This window comes from Echeneis naucrates, chromosome 10, assembly GCF_900963305.1.
Source record: "Echeneis naucrates chromosome 10, fEcheNa1.1, whole genome shotgun sequence".
In the NCBI taxonomy this organism is placed as follows: domain Eukaryota; kingdom Metazoa; phylum Chordata; class Actinopteri; order Carangiformes; family Echeneidae; genus Echeneis; species Echeneis naucrates.
Window position 1 is genome coordinate 2,610,931 of NC_042520.1, and position 19,235 is coordinate 2,630,165.

Here is a 19,235-nt window from a genome sequence, read left to right on the forward strand (position 1 = left end):
TCAAAATGGCAGCTGATGTCATTAAGGGGTCATTTTTTCCACTTATTGTCATAATTTTGATGTCGCAGCAGGTTTGCTGACTCACAGATGACGACAAAAAAGCAGCAATGACAAACAAAGCTTTGTCACAAAGACCTTGAGCCTGTGCGAAGCTTATCGTAACCAGAGTTGTCAGATTTTGTGAAGCACAGTTGTAAAGCGATCCCCCGCCTCTCTCAGCTCCACACATTGATATTCTGTCCTTGGCTGCCTTCGTCTGCTGGACAATGTCGTCGGCATGGATGAGTCAGCATCACAAACCCGGGCCGTCACAGTCTGCTTCCTACAACCGACCCTCAGCTCCCACCTCTTTCTTTCCCTCTCCCCTGCTTCAGTCTTTCAGATTCTCACCTTCTTTCACTCCCCCTCCCTCCTCCGTCACATGGGGATTAAATTTCTTCAAATTCGGAAATAAAAAGACAGCTTGCCTGCCACTGAGAACTCAGAGAGAATCCAGTGGTGACCTCAATTCTCAGCTTTTTCTTTTTTGCCTGAGAAGAACTTCAAAGAGCTGTAGGAGAGGCAGGGGCCGGGTCGCCCCGCCAACATCAGACATCTAGAAATACCCGAACATCAGCCGAGCCCGCTGAGCGTGCCAGAGTGTGTAGAGTGACTGAAAATCAGTCGGGGCGGGAGGCATGATGGGATTGTTTTGTTTTTTGCTACGGTCGGTCACACATTTTACACCTAAATGGCCGCAAGTGGCACAAAACTGGAGCTCAGTCGAGTTGCAGAGAGAAAACTAGGACGTCTGAATAAAGTAAAGCCAACACATTGTCGTACCTTCAGTTTTTGCAGCTTCCATGAGCAAAAACTGCGCGGTGTGGAAAGCTCTCCGTCCTCAACGGGGTCACAGTAGGAGTTGTCCTCTTGGGGGAAGGTGTAGGCCAGAGAGGTTGGGTGTTTGTTTTGGTCTGAAATTCCAAAGTAGAGTTCAAAAGAGTGAGATATGATAGATCATTTCCAGAAAAAAAAAAAAAATGGGAAAAGATCTTTAGTTGCTCGTTAGCATCATGAGTATATTTATAAAGTGGTCAGCTCAAATCAAGCAATCTGATTGGTTCATAGGCGTTGTATAGGTAATGCTCATGAAACACGCCTATGACGCTGAATTATTTTTAATAGCTCCATAATCACTGACTGAGTCCACTTAGTAACGTAGGAAAAAAAACGCTAGCAGTTATTTAGTTATTTATATTAACATTAAATGTAAACTTAAGCGAGGGGGAAAAATAAAAACACTAAAATGATGGAGACAACATGCAGTGCTGACAAAGGAGCTGGTACACCAACAGGAAGAAAACCAAAGTGGTGAATCAAACATGCACAGTAACTAACTTGTCTGTCGTAACTGCCATGCAGTATGTATTTGTTAAAAATGTATATTGATAAAATTAAAAACAAAAAAGTACCTATTATATCACAACACCACCTCCATCTGTGACATAAACGTATGCCACAGTCTGCAGATTAATTATAATAACCGTTATAGCACCCCGTCCCTGAAGTTAGTGGAATCTGTATCTGGTCCGTCACAAATCGGGACCAAGGTGGGCTCAACAAATAGAAAGCAGCGAGAGCACAGCTTATATAGACCAGCAACAGGACGACAACGAGACACAGGTGTAACACATCAGGGTGGGGCCAGGTAAGCACGCAAACTTCACAGGAGGTGGATATTGAAACACCCATTTCAAAATAAAACAGAAAGTGGGACAAGACCTTTGAAAGCTCCTCAAAGGAAAGCGAGGCGTCCTCAAAGTAACGTCATAAAGACATCGTGTCCTGCTGCAAATTCACCAGTCTGTCAAAGCAAAGGAACTGTTTTCATATTAAATAGTGTCACAGGTTTTTACAGCGAGAGGTTGCGATTGCTCAGCTGTGATTCACAGTCGTATTTCCGCTCCAGCTGTCTTTGTGCTTCCAGACGGGATGATGGTGAGAAAACGTCACATCAAAGTTTGGTTTTTTTTGTTGTTGCCTTCCGCTCAAATAAATTTTGGTGTTTTAAAAGTTGATTAACTTCTGCTATAAATTCAAAGTGCCACAGATGGTTCAGGATTTCGGCACCAGTTTTCAGGTCAACATTCCTTTTTAGTGTCATTTTATTTCCGTCTACAAGCAAAGGGCACTGTGATTTAATTCAACTTAAGATTCATGTAATACAAGATTTCTATTTTATGGTGATGGCAGCAGGAGAAAATATGGCTTGTGACTCAAAGTAATGTGAGGGCATAAACATGAAAACAAAACCATTAAACAGTCACCACAAGGAAATATAATGCTGTAAAGAGCAGACATTTTACAGAAAGGTTCAGTGTATTCTCTAAACATTTAGAAAATATATATATATCTTTAATCAAACATTTGAGTCACCTACATTACATGTTGCATAAAGCGGTTGTGTTGTATGAATGTTTCCAAAATATATATAAAAAAATCAGCATGTGTGAGCTGAAGCAGAGTGAAACAAATCCAGACCAGCACTTCAGGTAGATGACGTCCGATCTGCTGCTACTTCCTTTCAAAAGCAGGCCAAACAGGAAGATGGAGGGAGTGTGTGTGGGGGGGGGGGTCTTCACACGTGTCACTGTGATATTGGTGGTGTTGTAGGATTTAGCAGATGTGTAGCACAAGTACTGCAAGACCTTTTTTAAAGGCATTCTACAAAACTAGACAGAAAAGGAGAATGTCTGTAGCGTGTGTTTCTCCAGCTCCAGGCGGTATCAGTTGTTACATATCTTGGATGTACGATCAGATCAGATCCTTCCTGGATGTGACTGCAGAGGAATAATAATTCACCAGATGTGGACTGAATGAACCAGGATGGGATGGCGGGTGTCGACGTTTTTCCCTCAGAGACGTTGGCTCAGAATTTGTGAGCCACGCTGAGCCGTGCAGAGCTCTACAGTCCTCCTCTACGTTTTCCTCCCAAGTGATTGCTCATGCTGCCACTATGGGGGTGGGATGGGTGGAGGTGGGTGGGGGGTGATATGTGGAGGCATAAATTGCATTTTCGTATTTCACACGCTCAAAAAGCTCCAGAGCTGCACAAATCCAAGTCACGGGTGACGGCGTGGAAGTTGGCACAATCTCCTGTTTGAGTAATGGTGTTAGTTATGATTGATATCAGACCCCCCCCCCCCCCATGAGACTGATGAGTGTGCTTTAAGAGGAGGGCGGGGGGGCGAGGGGGTGATTTTGTGTAGTGGGGGGTCGAGGCTCCATCAGGCTAATTCACACACTAAGCTCTGCAGCAGCCATCAGGAGGCACCGAGGACGGAATCATACTTCCTGATATTAGCATAGAGACGGCAGGCAGGAGGCAGAGCAGGAGCTAAAAGCATAACTGGGGGGGGCGGGGGGAGGCAGAGCCGGTGGTCTCTGGGATCAATGTGCATGCATAATGCTGAGAATACATAGCCAGAGAAGATCTCCTCCAGCTTAGCTCTGTCAGGGCTTTCATGGTAATTCCTGTGTCTGGATGATGATGGCGGCGCCGCGGCACTCAGAACGAAAGCTCGAGGTTTTGAAAAGACGACTTTCCTCAAAGGCCGTGCTCCAATTCAGCGGTTTTGCTCATTTACCTCCATCTTCAGTTTCGCATTAAACATCTTGAACACATCTGAAGGTGCACTTGAAATGTTTTTCCTGAAATCCATGCAAAAAAAAAAAAAAAAAAAAAAAAAAGTTTGGGGTCTTTTTTGGCTGTCCTAATTTCTTGTTAATGAAGTAAACAACTTAGCTGATGAGCTCATGGAGAAAAAAAAAAGTTCACATCCTGAACCTCTCCAGGCTTTTAGTGGTTTAAATGTAATTTAAATAAACAGCAGGGAGCATTTTATTTCAGTTTTAGCCCTTTAGATGTTGCCACTTGTATCATCATCATCACCATCACAGCCCGGCTCATTGATTTTTATTTTTTACATGACAGATCCGGAAACGTTGTAAAAAGGAGAGCAGTGTCAAAAGATGCCGCTGTCCTTTTAGCTGCGATCGATGAGGGGGCGTTTTACAGAAAAGGGAGGTGGTGCATTAGCATCCGTGCTCATGTGTGGAATATTACTTCTGCAAATGCAAACGTCACATGAATTATTATTATTATTATTCAGATTACACCATTTTCCCATTCATGCAAGTGGAAGAAATCAGTTTCTCACTTCTACAAACATTGAAAAAAAAAAAAAAAAACGTATGCGTCACTTCTACACAAAAACAGACACACACATCTTTCCATAGATCCCAGCTGGCATTGAGAGCTCTTCAACACATCAACTACAAAAACTTACAAATAATCTTTAAGTGAAAAGAGCTGGAAGGTGATGACTTCAGACAGTCCAGTGTGAGCGGATATTTACAGCGGCAGTGACGTACTGAAAGCGACGCTGTGGTGTTTTTATAATATTCATGTTTTAATTCGAACAGCAAACATTGTCGTGGATGTGTAAAAGAAAATAGCCAGTGTAGGAAATGAAGATTTGAATCGCAGAGCATCGTTAGAGATGCTGTATTATCCAATTTTCATTTAGTGAGAGGTCTAAGGAACCAGCAGCATCTCGTGCAGCTTTTTAAACCCATCTGGAAAAGAAGGAGGTGCTATTTTTGGGTGCACCTCATCACCATTTATTGATATTTTTGTGCAACGAATGCTCAAACAGAAGGAACAACACATTTACAGTAAAGAACACATTACCCCAGAAAAATGGAAGAACTGAATTAACTTTTAGCAGTTGGGGGGGTGATTCAGCTGTAACAGACAAAGAATGGAAACCTGGAGGGGGTCCAGCAGTTACTGGACTGTCCGGACGTGCACACATGATGTGAGCTCGAAGAGGAAACGGTCAATGAAAGGAAGCTGATTTAGAACTAAAATCTATTCTTATATTCTAACCTGGGAAGAAGAGTTATCACTGCGATGATAAAACCAGTCTGCAGACCTTTTTCTTACTCACCATGAATGACCCATATTTTCTAAATATTTCCTGTAATGTACGTACACATGGGGACTGAACCGCAGACAGGCAAAGTGCTGTCTGGTACCTTATTGATCCCCAAACAAAATAAATCTTTCTGACAGGATGGTCCGGCTCAGCGGATCTGTGATGTGTTCAAGGACACTCAGACAGCGTCAGAGGCCGCACGGTTAGGATCAATACTGTGACCTCGGCGTCTGCTCCCATGATAATTATTGGGAGGACTATGTGACACTGAAGTTACGTTTACCAGCTCCAGGTGAATTTCTAGAAGTGGGGAGGACAATTGAAATGATAAATCAAGGTAAAAATAAGGTATTCATTTATTTTTTGATCTTAGATTTTAAAGTTTTAGAAATTAATCTCGCGTATCGCTCATCAATCACTGAAAATACTAATAACGCCCGATTTTCAGGATGAACAGTAAAATTAGTGACATTAGTCTGACAGTCATATTTAGCCTTTTGTTGATTGTTTTCTCTTGGTGGTTTATTTGCATCCTTTTGCTTTGAGGGTTTGTCGAACACTGTTGTTTCTTGGGAGAAGCATTACTTCATTATTTTTGGCCAAAGATGGTTTTTGAATTGCAGTTTATTGTTGCATCAGCTATTCCAAACACACAAACACAAGAAAAATAATTTTGTAAAATTCAAGGATTTATTAAAAAAAAAAAAAGAAAAATACAAGGACCGGGGCCTTTCATCAGTGAATTACAGGCTGAAATGCGGTTGTGTTGCCTCATGCATCCCCCAAATTGCCCCTTTAAGTCCTGATGAGGGGTCATTGTGCTTGTGGTTGATTTTCACTGAAAATCTAAAAAGATTTTCCACAATAAGCACTCAGAACAACTCAGTACAGGCCCATGTCCTCTGAAATGCAGTTAAGCCTTCTTTACATGCACATTTTAAATTGGATTCAAATACTTTATCCAGCAGACCTCACTCTCTGTGCCTCCATGACGGTGGTGTCGTTGGCGTCGCTGGCGGCGGGGCCACCCCGCCACCAGTGACCTCGCCTCCATGACTCATTGCTGCAGTGACTCCGGAGTAAATTGCTCATGAAGATCTGCAATTTTGCACCCTCCGTTTTTCTCTGGCACGCGACCAAACGTGGCGCCCCAGGCTGGTTTTAAGAACACGATCCAGCAGAAAGTGCTTATCCGAAGAGCCCGAGGACGCCATCAGACCTAAATTCCATTCAAAGTTGGTTATCATATAATGAACCAGCGAATTGCACCATGAAAGAGAGAGCTAGAGTGGTTTTATCTGGCAGAGATTTTAGGATAACAGGGTGAAAGAGATCAAATTTTGGTTCATGTTTTCTCAATTTATTTTCTTTTATGAGGTTATTTTTGCAAATCCTGATGGGATTCATATCTTCATATATATTGGTGGTCTCTGATCCCAAAAACCTTTCTAAAGTCTTTTCTCATTTATCTGCTCATTACATCAGGTCATCCAAACAGTCCACTGTCCTTTTGTCTGACCGTAGTGAGAAAGGATTTGGTGACCTGGATTCTCGGAGTGTGTGTGTGGATGGTTGGTTGGTCTCGTCCTTGATGCCAACCTCAGAGCTGATAAATGTGGTCTGTCTCAGCTCGCTCGTTACCGAGGCCAGACTCTGTGGGGCTGTCGTCTAATGATAATGGCAGCGAACGGGTGATAAAGCACAGGAATGATGCCTCTGTTTCCCAAGTTCTCCAGAGACGTACTGAGGTATGTTGGAGACGGGGTGGGTGGTTGGGCGGTTGGTGAGGGGGGGGGCGCCTTTGATGACACCTTTTATATTCCCGTTTCCTCGGCTGCTGCTGCTGAGCTTCTCGCTAGTTGATGGATCTACATCTTCACTTTGATTGGTTTTCTTGACTGAATTATATATTTTACAAGACACTTTTACTTCGGCAGCCAGATTGTATCGCTCTCTCAGTTTTTGTTGAACACAGCCGTTCTAGTTTTAGATGATTCAAAGTGTACATGTCGGGAGACATCTTTTTCTTTCAGGTGAACTGTTGTTGGTGAGACTGACTCGAAGGTCGTGTTTTTCTCTGAAGGTCAGTGCTGCAGGGGAGCTTTCTGTTCACCTTCTCAGGGTTTTTGTTCTTTTTGTCACGCAAAGATAAACATTGCTGAAGTCTCGTTTGTCCGTGTGAATGCACGAGGACACTGTCGATCAGATTTTACTTCACCATTCAGCCCACGAACCTCAGTGTCGAAAACAGCTTCCTCCTCTTTTTCTCCCTAAAGTGTAATGAGAGCTCTCTGAGGCAGACCGGTGTCCCTGACGGTGTCGATGGTGGACCATCACTGACAGCTCAGTGTGAAAAGTGACTCAGAGCTGCTTCGACTGCTGGAGGTCTGACATTGATTAAACTTTGTGTGGGAGTTCTGACACGTCTGCAGCTCATTGAAAGCATCACAAGGCAGCCATGACGGTTTACACGGCCATTAAATTGTGCGACATGGATGTAAACAACTTGTTGATGATATTTTATGGCTAATTCAGAAGCGGTAAGCTGCTAATGATCAAACAGAGGATGATCAGCCGGGCAGTTGTTAAACAACGTGGACTTTCATTGACCCAAAATACTGATTTTTGCACAGTGTGTCAAGAGAAAAACTATGTTTAGTGGGGAAAAGGGTATCTGTGACCAAAGATGGTGTATAAATTGATAAAGGCCATCTTCTGTTAACAGCTCTGTGTTGGTGGGAAGCCCTTAAGTGAAAGTTTGTGCCGATAGTATCAATGTCAAGCATGTTTCCAGAGAAACAGACCATTTATCCGGATACTAAGTCTTGATTGGTTTCACTCCTGGGTGCTTCGAAATGCTGGAAATGGTCTGAATATGATGTTTAAGTTTTCAGCACATCCAGACGGTGCCGTCTCCAAAAAAAGAAATCAAAAAATTCTGAGACTTCTTGATGATGAATTATCTTTCTGACGAAGGTCCACAGAGACTGAAATATAATAATGATTTTTTTTTTTTTTTTTGAGGTCCACATCAATGAGCTGAAGGAAGAGAGAAGACCAGCAGTTTAACTGTCTGTTTGACTGAATGTAAATTCAACATTCGTGATTCAAATTCAACATGGCGACATTTAGCTCCTGAGCGTCTGACTGCCATTTGACATCGGCCGACTGAATATTTCCAGTCTCTTTGCTGCTGCTCCAGGTTCCCTTGGTGTTCTGGTCTTAGTGGGTTTTGGAGCCACCTCCCTGCCCCGCCCGGGGGCATAAGGCTGCTGATGATGATGGTGGTGGTGGTGGTCCGTCGTGCCTGTTGTGAGCCTTGGGGGGGTTGAAGCAGAGACCCGATGAGACTGCTGAGGACGGCGACAGATGGGAGAGCAGGAACACAGAGTCCTTGAGCTGGTCCCGCTGTTCCTGCTCGTTCTCTATCACTTTTTTTTTCTCCCGCAGAATCTCCCATTTTGTCTCAGCAGCCTCGTCCTTTTATTCCATTTCTCTCCAAATCGGCCTCTTCTTCTGATCTTCATCTCTTAGTTTCCTCTTAACTGGGATCTCAGTGACTCTCTACATCGTCCTCCTTTCTAGACATTACTCCTCTTTTATAATCCGTCTTTACCCCAGTTTTTTGTTTTTTCTCTCTGATTAGTTTCACTGTAGTGGAAATAATCTCACGCTCATTCTACTCAACCTTTCTTTTGTCTCTGGCTTCATTTTCAGCATCTTCTCTCGCTTTTTTGTTGTGTGGCTTCGAGGTCTTCTGGGATGCTCAGCATGAAATAAACAAATCGTAACTTATGCACACCCACCCACACACACACACACAGGTGCAAATTCTCTTGGAGTCCAAATGCACCTGGAGGACACACACTCAATCTTACTACGACAGCATTACTGCACGCGTGCGCACACACACACACACACACAATATGAGCACAAGTCATATTGTGCTGTGGAAAGCGTAGAGCTGCACATTTTGGTCTCAACACGCAGAACCACAGATACACACTTCTAAATATCCAAATCTGACGCCTGCTTGTGCATGACATGACCATTTATAACTTCCAGACTTTTCCCTGATCTCCTTTTTCCACTTCTACTCTTTAATTTCCACACTTAGCAGAGGAAGACTTCTCCTACTTTAGAAATTAGCCCCCAGGCCTCAGCTGACCTAAAAAGGCCCTTTAAGGCTGTAATGAGTTAGCACAGAAAACCAGCTCTCCTATCACTGGACACAAAGGACTGTACTGATGCTGCAGCGAAGCTGAGTGGCTTAACTCAGATTTAGCCACGCCAGCAGCACATATCAGCCTGCCAGTCAGCTGAAGTATCTCAGCGACTAATGAGTGGAATCCCAAAGATGGATGTCTCAAAAACAGATTATCACGCAACTTAATCCAAACATGGTCTTTGTGATCTTTGATGTTTTTTTTGTTTTTTTTTTAACTACCTGAACTCACAGAACGAGATTCTACTCTGATTTGGATTTTTGCAGAGAAGGGTCACAGTATTTTTCACTTTGCTCAGATGATCAACGTCAACACACACATGAAATCATGACAGTCTAATTTATCCCTGTGTGTGTGGTCCAACGCGTTAATCCATTCATAGGCAGAGTGGAATTAGACAACAAGCAGCAGCTGATCAATCAACCAGCACTGATCTCATGACCCACCGCCCTTCCCCTCTCATTGTGAGCTACATTTTTGAAGTTCTTCGTCCTAACCTGATATCAAGCTTGTGTTGTATCGGAGGTTTTAGAAATAAGACCTTTAATTGCAGTTTCCCTTTCAAGTAAACAGCACAATGACACGCCTGAATCGTCAGTCTTGAGTCTGGCTGTGTGTCCAAGTTGGTCCAGATGTTGAAGTGGCATCTGCCTCCCCTTCTGTAAATGGGCCAGATTAGAGTCGTGGAACGAGGCCCAGAGTGAAACAAGCTTGTGGCAACAGCTAAAGTTGTGTTATGAGTTATTCATTGTATCTTCTAATTAAGCCCATCACATGGCGTTTGTTTCTCTGTGCTTCTAACCAAAGCTGAGGTTCCCGGCTTCTCCTCTGGAGCTTTGTTGTTTTGCTCAGCACTCCCAGATGCCACAGCTGGCGGCGTTTGATGGCATCGAGGCTTTTGGGGATTGTGACAGCAACTTTGTCACAATCAGACAAGCTAATTAGCCCTGAGCGTCGGGCTCAGTCATGTGAAGGTTTGAAAATAAAGAGGCAAAAATCATCATCCAGAGATTAGATCAAATTTGCCTACATTTCGAACTAGACAGCGACTGCACACATAGATGTTTATGAACTGAGACACTGCCAAAAACTACAGTTTGATCTCTGCAGAAGAATTACTGATGAAAATATCAAAAACACTTAATTACTGTGGAATTCAACAAATGTACACACCACACAATAAAAATACACCGTCACCCATCATTATTTCACGCACTTAACTTTCACTCTGTAAAGGTATATAAAAAACTGATTGTCCACTTTATAACCCAAGTTAACATAGCATAAATTAGCACTGCAGAATTAGCATTGCGGTATCAGTGGCAGTGCTGATGAGAAGGTAAAACTAGGTCACAACGACAGCAGCGTGGGAGGACAGATATAAAAACTACTGAGATCAAAACTCATGTGCTGCTTTTAGATTCAAAAGTTGAACTAGTTTTTAGCTTCGAGAGTTTCTCTCCTCACTTTGGCCAAAGAAGATTTTATTATCCCTTAAATTATGAATATTTACCATCGACTTCTGCTACTCATACAAGATTTGGGAAAAATCTCCTCAGGCTACTGACAGAAAAAAGAAAGTTTAGTCCCATTCAGCAGTTTTACTTTTGCCTCCAGGGAAGCACTGAGTGAATCGTGAGTGCAGAGTGAAGACGTGTTCTCATGAATGTTACTGCAAGAAAGGAACTCAACACATATTATTAATAACTAAAGTCAAATGTTTCTCCATACATGACAGGAAACTCTCCAGAAATCTGATGACTGCATGTCTTCTATAAACAGATTCTGTGATACTGAGAGAGGACAAAAAAAGGATAAAGATCAATGTCAGCCATGAAACACTGAGGACTTCATGTCAAAAAAAAAAAAAAAGTCAACATGTCTGTTTGTTAGCAGTCCTCCTGGTCCACATGACCAAAGACCGGCACTCATCCTGGTCTGTCAGCACGGAAAGTTCGGCCAGCAGCCAAGAACCTCAAGGTCAACGCTGTCTCATCAATTTCACGGCCAAAGCAGATGGCTGTGTCTTTGAGTGTTTTACTCCAGAGAGCCTGCGAGGCGAAGCGTGGCAGCTGAACTCAGGCTGCGGTGCTGAAAGTGAAAGGAAGTGAGCTGAACTCCGGACAGCGAGAGCACCATGCATGTTTCAGACATGCCTGGTCTGCTCCTGGAGGTCCTCTTCTCATTAAAATCAATTTCCTGCCAGCCAGTTGGAAGCAGGCAGAGGAGTCGTGGGTTCAGGGTGCGACGAGGCCACTGTTAGAGTGCTGACTTCTTTCCACCCATTGAGCTGGAAACATGAGCTAAAGCCTCAGGAGTGAGAATGCACACCAAGAGGTCCATGTAGAAGCAATGTGCAACACGGAGGTCGACACTCAGGACTGGTCTGTGTGCAGCGGGGACCTCCTGCTAGCTCACAAAGATGAGTACCTACAGCATCAAGTAACGTAAAAAATAAACAAAAGAATTGAGGTGAAATTAGACCCCAGATAGCAAAACAAAACTTCGGTTCCAACACGTGGAGTTACTCAGCCCACATACTTCCACATCTGGGGGATTCCAGCTGTTACGTTACTATCAGGAAGCTTCTCTGAGTGCGTCTGTCCAAATGTGGATGTAAAATCTGACAATCATGTTGTATAGTGGCCACATTTAGGTCTCTGGACTTGGCCCAGAAGAAAGCAAGCATCTATTTCCCCTTTCTGCGATGTAAACGTGTTATTTGGTGTCCACAGCACAAACCGGGCTGACGGAGAAGTCAAGTTACTTTTGCTGGAAGCCCACGGCCTTTTAATGAGCCGGTCTTCATCAAAATGCTATCATCAATTAGGCTTCAGAGCCTTTGTTAATGACACCAACCAATAAAACCTTAATATTTACATTTTAAATGTGAACTCTAAGGTTAATGATCGAACGGGGAGCAGAATAAGTCAAAGCTGGAACAAGCACTGCATTTAATGATAAATAACTCCTTATAATGTGCTTGATCTCTCCGTTAGCATATCTTACGAGCGCAGGCGGGAGATGAGTTCCTCTGAGCGGCCTTTTGTTCTCACATCTCTAAACCTTTGGTCCAAAGAGAAAGCTTTCCACGAGGATGTGACCTTCGTGGTGGAGATTGTAAAAGCCAAGATGAGCGGCACAAAGGCAGCTGGGACAATTGATCATAATTTATCAGTGTGTTTTATCTCAGGCTCTTGTCAGCGGTGCTCACCTCGTGTCACACACTTTTGTCTTTGTCTCAGCCAAGGACCGATTGTGCCGCTCATTCTCTGGTCTCAAAGAGGGCCTGGACTACAAAAGCTATGTCTATTGAATTATCGAAATCTTAAGATATACAACTGGACACTTGGAACACTTCGCAGCTACGATCCATTTTGTGCAATCAGGGCGAATCGCCGGTGTCACTCTGATAGATTTATGGCTGACATTTTGGTTGACGTATCACTTCTCCCTTTCTTTGTCACCGACAACAGGGGCCACCAAAGACATGGGCAAGATGCTCGGCGGGGAGGAGGAGAAGGATCCCGACGCTCAGAAAAAAGAGGAAGAGAGGCAAGAGGCGCTGAGGCAACAGGAGGAGGAGAGAAAGGCCAAATATGCAAAAATGGAAGCTGAGAGAGAAAACATCCGACAGGGCATCAGGGATAAGGTAAGAAAGTCGTTTTTTCCTTTGAGCTTCAGGATTTATTTAGTGTTCAAAGGTTTTTATGTTTAGGAGGAAATGTACAATGAATGCAGAGCTGGCTTCAGTGCGGAAGGGCAAATTCAAAAACTATTTCAAAGGCACACATGAAGTAACAAAGGCAGTCTGGCGAAAAGGCAGGCAGGTGATGATGATAAAGGGCACAAGGGCTTTAACGCTGACATTTCACATTTCAGAGAGCCGGACTCTGATCTGATATTAGCATCTTAACGTTCAGGTGTGAACTCCCATCTGAGATCTGATCCCTCAGAGCACATTCAGAGTGGACCACCAACTCTACCAATGGATTTGATCTCTCTCTCTCTCCTCGAAGACAGAGCTTCTGTTTGAAAAAAGTCTAAGACTAAGACCTGTTCTCATATTTGCATAAAAAGTGAGCTTCCTGCTGTACGTTTGTGTTATTATTTGAGTTCTTCACATTATTAACATGTCTATGTAGTGTTTGGGTTCGGTTTCAATCTCAGCAGCTGCAGAGTCTCTAGTGTGCGCCATAACTGAGCATTTTAGATTTCAATCAAAAAATAGTCATAACAGAGCATTTAAAATTTTTGGGTTAGGGGGTCTTTAATACAAGAACATAAACTCACCAGCTGACCAGCGACTCTCGTGTCCTGTGAGGTTAAAAACACGATTTTTGTCAACAGACTCTTGCAGCTGCGTAAAAAGCCCATGTTTGTAGGAATCCTGTCCATGATGGAAGTGCACAATAACCTATGCACAACGGTGGATGTATTTCTACACAAACAGCTGACCTGATGTTTATGCTGCAGCAGCCGTTGCCACAGTAACAGCTCTTGGATCATTCAATCACAGAAAGCTCAAGGATTATGCTTTTAAATCTGTATATATATGTATGTATATATATATATTTTTTTTTTTTTTTTAAATCTTGCGATAGATTTGACCGGGAAGGTTTGATTTGTTGAAATAATTGCTTTTTTCCAGACAAAAGGAGAACATGAATGAGCCTTTGGGAAAACCCTGTCGCGCCGACTGTGACACAAACTGCGGTCTCTAAGGATCCAACTCCTAAATTGGGACACAGCAAAAGTTAAAACCTTCATAGACTCAAGAACTTCAGTTAACACTTTAATTGGAACTGGTGACTATTTTATAACAAAAGCATGACAGAGGATGATCAGAAGGATTCGTCCTACATTCAGAACACACCAGAAGCCACCTAGCCTCCTAAGTCCAGAGGAAGTTGGATTAGTTTGTCCTTTAAACAATTACAAGCTGGTTCCATTAGTTAACATGAGCTATTCAGGCAGTCATTAATTTCTCATGGTGATTAAATTCCTCTTCCGAAGTTTCAAAGGAATGTTTTTTGGTCCGACTGACCCTTTTCTTGTCTCTCCGACAACATTTTGCCTTTAATAAAATATCAAAGATGAATTCATCAATATGTAACAAAGTAGAAAAATGATGATATCAAAGTATCCGCAGCTCGCAGTGAAACGATGCTTTCGATATCGCTAATATTTCATTGACTATTTGACTTGAAGACGCTTTGAAGCTGAGTTTGAAACTCTTCTATTGTTGTAAAACTCTCCTCGGAGTTTGGAGAGTGGCTGTGCCCTCCACTGAGCCGCAGCCGGTCTTTACTTTAGTTTGGGAACAATTCAGAGAGAACGGGGAGGAGGGAGCGGGAGCGATATGACAGCAAATCTTTGGAAAGTGTTTGATTATGGCGAGCAGAGAGAGCGCGAGAGAGGCTGACTTAGCACGACTGTCAAATGGTGCAAAGCCTTTGTTACTGAGGACGGAGTCTGAGAGCGACAGAGAAGCAGAATGAAACAGATTGCAGGGGAACAAGACAGAGCAGCATGAAGCGAAGGCAGAGAACAAACAAGAGGAGCAGAAGGATATCCAGGGGAGAGCTCTACCAACCAATCAAGTCCTTTTTTTTTTATTTCAGTGTTTGGTTTTTTTGTATTGCCAGCCGTCGAAATGAAAGTCTTATTCTGAAATCTTGCTCCAAAGTTCTGCGGCATTTGAAGAAATATATGAGAAATACGAGAGCTGGAGCATTGTTAATGTACATTTAACATTAGGTGAAGTTGGTTAGCATCTAAAACATAAATCACAAGCATGAGAGGAGATCTAGGATGGTGTAGAGCACAATAACTGATGGAGCTGATTACACTTGGACAGAGTCATTGGTAGCATTTGCACACTGAAGCAGTTTGCAGGATGGATTGTTAGATTTAATGTTGTTGAAATGTCTCATTAAAAATAAATCTGAGAAGCATTCACAGCCGTAGCTACGTTTCATAAGCTTGTTCTTCTGAGAAGTTGGAGATTTAGCATCCTGAGGAGCAGATTAAACATTAATTACACATGTTGGTTCATTTATATTCCGATTCTGAGAGGCATTTTATTTCCATACCAAATGTAGAGAAACGCTCGAGACAGTTTATAAGTGACTTTAATTCTCACAACAGAGAAATAAATGGAGAAATTAAATAAATCAAATTCAGCCAAAATGCTCGAATTGCTTCTCGAAATTCTGTCTCTCCTTCGTCTGATATAACCCACAGAAGGATTTCTTGAATTTGCACCCGCAGATGAACTGTTCGAAAAGCCATTTATAGCTGACGCACAGTGTCTGAGGACAAACGTTTGTGTTGTAAGACTAAGTATCAGAGAGCATCATCTTTTGAGCCGACATGGATAAGGATGTTCGCAGAGCGGCGGCTCAAACGGTCTCATTTACTGCAGAAATGAATCCTTGAAATCCAACGCTGAGCAGCATATTGGACCGAGCAGCAGCTTGTCTTTGTCCATCCATCCATCCATCTTCAACCACTTAGTCACAGAGGACGTCTGGGACTGTAAATATTCAGCTCTTCATTGTGTCGTCACTTTCAAGAACATCATTTTATTCTAAAAGCGTCTCTTCTTCTCTTGAAGGGGCGGGACCAAAAGCATCTCGTCGTCAATGTCCAACGTTAAAGTTTTTGGTTAGTGATTCTTAGTGATGAGATCGTTGGCGAAGGTTGATGATGTCATGGCGGCGCATCCCTGATGGTCTGTTCAATCAGCCTTAGTGGGGCTAAACCAAATCTGCTGATGGGGGGGGCGGTTTGCCATGGTAATGTGTACAATACCCGCATTTCATGGGCTGCATACTCCTCAAATATTGGATTTATTCTCGACTATACTCGATTATAAAATCATTTCTGATTCAGTTTTTTCACATTTTGTCATTTAAGTGCTGCCGCACCAGCTATTAATATTAAATATATGAATATTAATATTAATCAACTGTCTTTTGTTGTCCGACACATTCACATGGCTGCTGAAATGCTCTCACTACTGTAAATAATATTTCTATTGTTTCAACCCTATTTTGCATTTGTAATGGTTAATGTTGGTGCTTTAATTTTCTGAGAGGATGTCCATTTGTCCCACTTATGGGGGAGATGGTGAATCCACATCGCTCTCCAAAGCTGTAAATATGGTCTGATAGTCGTAATAACAGTATTAATGGACTGTAGCACCTTTAAAAGCAGCGTTTACCAAGTGCTTTGACAGCACAGCAGAGAAAGCATCAACAATATAACAGAATCAGGACATTAAGGCCAAAGCAAGCAATAAAAGGACGATAAAAAGTAAGTCTATAATGCATGAATTTGAAGAGATTAAAAAACAAAAAAAAAGGGCGTCCACCTTCCAAACCTTTCCAACGAGACATTTTTTGGAAACCTTGACAAAAGAATGGTTCAGCTGCAACAGCAGCTTTCATGAAGCTAGATGAATGACAGACAAACAAACAAAACAGATGCTGTGTTTGGTTACTTTTTCCTATAAAACCAAACGCAGATGCTCACACTGCCGACACACACCTCCTCACAACAGCACTCCATCTTTAAGATATTTATCGCTGCAGGATCACATTACTGTGAGCCTGGGAGAGCAGCAAAGAGGTCACTGAGGAGTCCAGCTCATTTTCCACATCTCTGCCTCAAGCTCAAACATCGCTCAGCCCGCTGACCTTCCTGTCCTCCGCAGCATTTCCCTTCAGGTCTCAGCTCGATTGATTTTTGTACAAACTCATACCACGCATGCACAAAATGTCCTTTGCAAGGTTAATGCAAAAACAAGAGGAGAAAAGATGCTGGTTTCACAATGGAGTTAGAACTGATATATCTCTGTATATCATCCAACATCTATATTGCTGATTTATATCATCCTACAGCTGGCAGTCCGGCAGGAAGACAAACGCGCTTGTTTTAACTGAAATTTAAGGAAAATATTTTATTAAAAGATATATTGTGGAATATCATTTCTGAAACTTTCAAGCTTGGAGTTTTTTGTTTGCAGTTGCATGAAGAAAAAGTTAGATTCCCGTGTCTTCTTTAAGTATAAATTATATGAGCCTTAAAATCAGCAGTCAGGACTTCAGTAACTTTGTGATGTCAAAACAAAAGTAATTAGCCACACCCCCAAGCCCCGCCCACCTGAATCCACCATCCAAACTCGCAAATATGGAATACTGAGTGTTTAACTGAAATCCAATATGTTTATATACGATTCAGAAAGCAATCGACCAATTATAAGAGAGACCACAAATATATCTTCTAAATAGGAAAGCTTAAAATAAAATACAGCACTGAATGAGAGTGATGGTGTCCGAAGAGTGTAATCACCAGTAAATGAAATATTTGCTTTTACATAATCAATTTAGTTTCCAGCTGATTTCTTTTGTTCTCATTTACTGAATAAGGTGAAGAACAATTACTAAACTCTCTTATTATCAAAGTGCTGGTGACAATTTCGTCTTTCCCTTTGTCCTTCCTGCGCAGTACGGCATCAAGAAGAAGGAGGAGAAGGAAGCCGAGGCGGCGGCTGCGATGGAGCAGGCCTCCGAGGGCAGCCTCACCCGCCCCAAGAAGGCGGTTCCCGCAGGCTGCGGCGACGAGGAGGAAGAGGAGAGCATCGTGGACACGGTCATGAAGTTCATCCCGGCCCCACTCATGGATATGTTCAATAAAAAGTAACTGTTTTTCTGGGTGGTACATATAGATATACAGATATATACGATTAACTTCTTACAACGCTCATCGAACCGATGCCCCGCCAAACCTGCAGTCACACCTCCCGTCACTGCCCCGCCCACCTTCTCGGCCCGACTTCTAAGCGTCCTGGACCGGTGGCATGTCATGACTTTGCTTTAAGATCTCTGAGGATGGCACTTATTTTTTATTCTCACATCGCAAACATTTTTCCACAATAAACTTTTTAAAAAGTAAGTAACGCCTACACAGATTCGGGGTCATAACCTTAAAGCAAACTGACGGCGCGTCGCCAAAATGTCTAACACTTAGAAAAAGATCATTCATCAGTCACCCTCTTTAGTTTGTAAATAGACTCGGGTTATAAAAAAAAGAAAACTATATATGAGTGAAATATGACATATGACGAAGAGTATAAGCCATATTTTTAACTTTTAAGAAATTATCCAAATCATATCAAAATTTGATTGAATTTTCCTGTTATGTTGTTGCTAATATTTGATACATGAGATGTATATAAATAATTGCATTTTTATTGGTTCGCCGTTGTGAGGATTCACCCCATAAACTGTCCCTCATGTTCTTATTGGTTTACTGTGAACGTGTGGAATGAGCACTGGCAAAGTCAAAACGTGTGTAAAACCAGGAAGTGAAGGAATTCATCATCTGAAATTAAGCTTTATTTTGTTTTCCGTTTTTTTATAAAGCATGCTTGTCAACTCTGGTGAAGTGAAGTACATTTATGGATACCATATTATTTGTTATGATGAAGCGAAATACATTGATAATTGAGGCAATAACTGGTTTTCCATTTTTATTTGACTGACATCTGATCCACCGTTTACAGAAGGCGATAACTGACTTTGTGTCTGAAACGTTCTTCCATGGAGAAAACTAAATTTTTCTCCGAACCCAGAATTCGGCTCAAATCAGTTCGAGGAACTTATTCCTATAAATTCACCTTTTATGTTTTGTGTTCGTCGGCAGGTGTCACTGCTCACTCTGCCTTTGCAATAGGGCGAGTAAAAGTGCGACCAGATAAGATGATTTTCATAATACTTTTTTTTTTTTTTGTAAAAAAAATTGTAGAAAGTTCGGAAACACAACTATGTTGTGAACACACTATATGTGAACAGACAGTGACAATAGTGCAATATATTGTTCGACATGAAGTTGTCCTGTGTCCGTTGGTTTAACTGATGGGAGCAAAGTCCCAAATCAGCAATAACAGACAATCTTCATTGTTGTGTGTTTAAACTTACTCCTTAATGTGTTAGTCGATGTTAAAGACACACACGTGTCTTCA

At 42.3% G+C, this 19,235-nt stretch overlaps 1 protein-coding gene across 1 annotated transcript in view; it reads left to right on the forward strand.

Annotated features, from left to right (window-relative positions):
• cplx1 (complexin 1) overlaps positions 1 to 18,872 on the forward strand; it is a 40,649-nt gene extending 21,777 nt beyond the window's left edge. The window contains exons 3-4 of the mRNA XM_029512824.1: positions 12,682 to 12,857; positions 17,720 to 18,872. Coding sequence (XP_029368684.1) covers positions 12,682 to 12,857; positions 17,720 to 17,914 — 371 coding nt within the window. The 3' untranslated portion in view covers positions 17,915 to 18,872. The remainder of the gene's footprint in view (positions 1 to 12,681; positions 12,858 to 17,719) is intronic.
• The last annotated feature ends 363 nt before the right edge of the window (positions 18,873 to 19,235 follow it).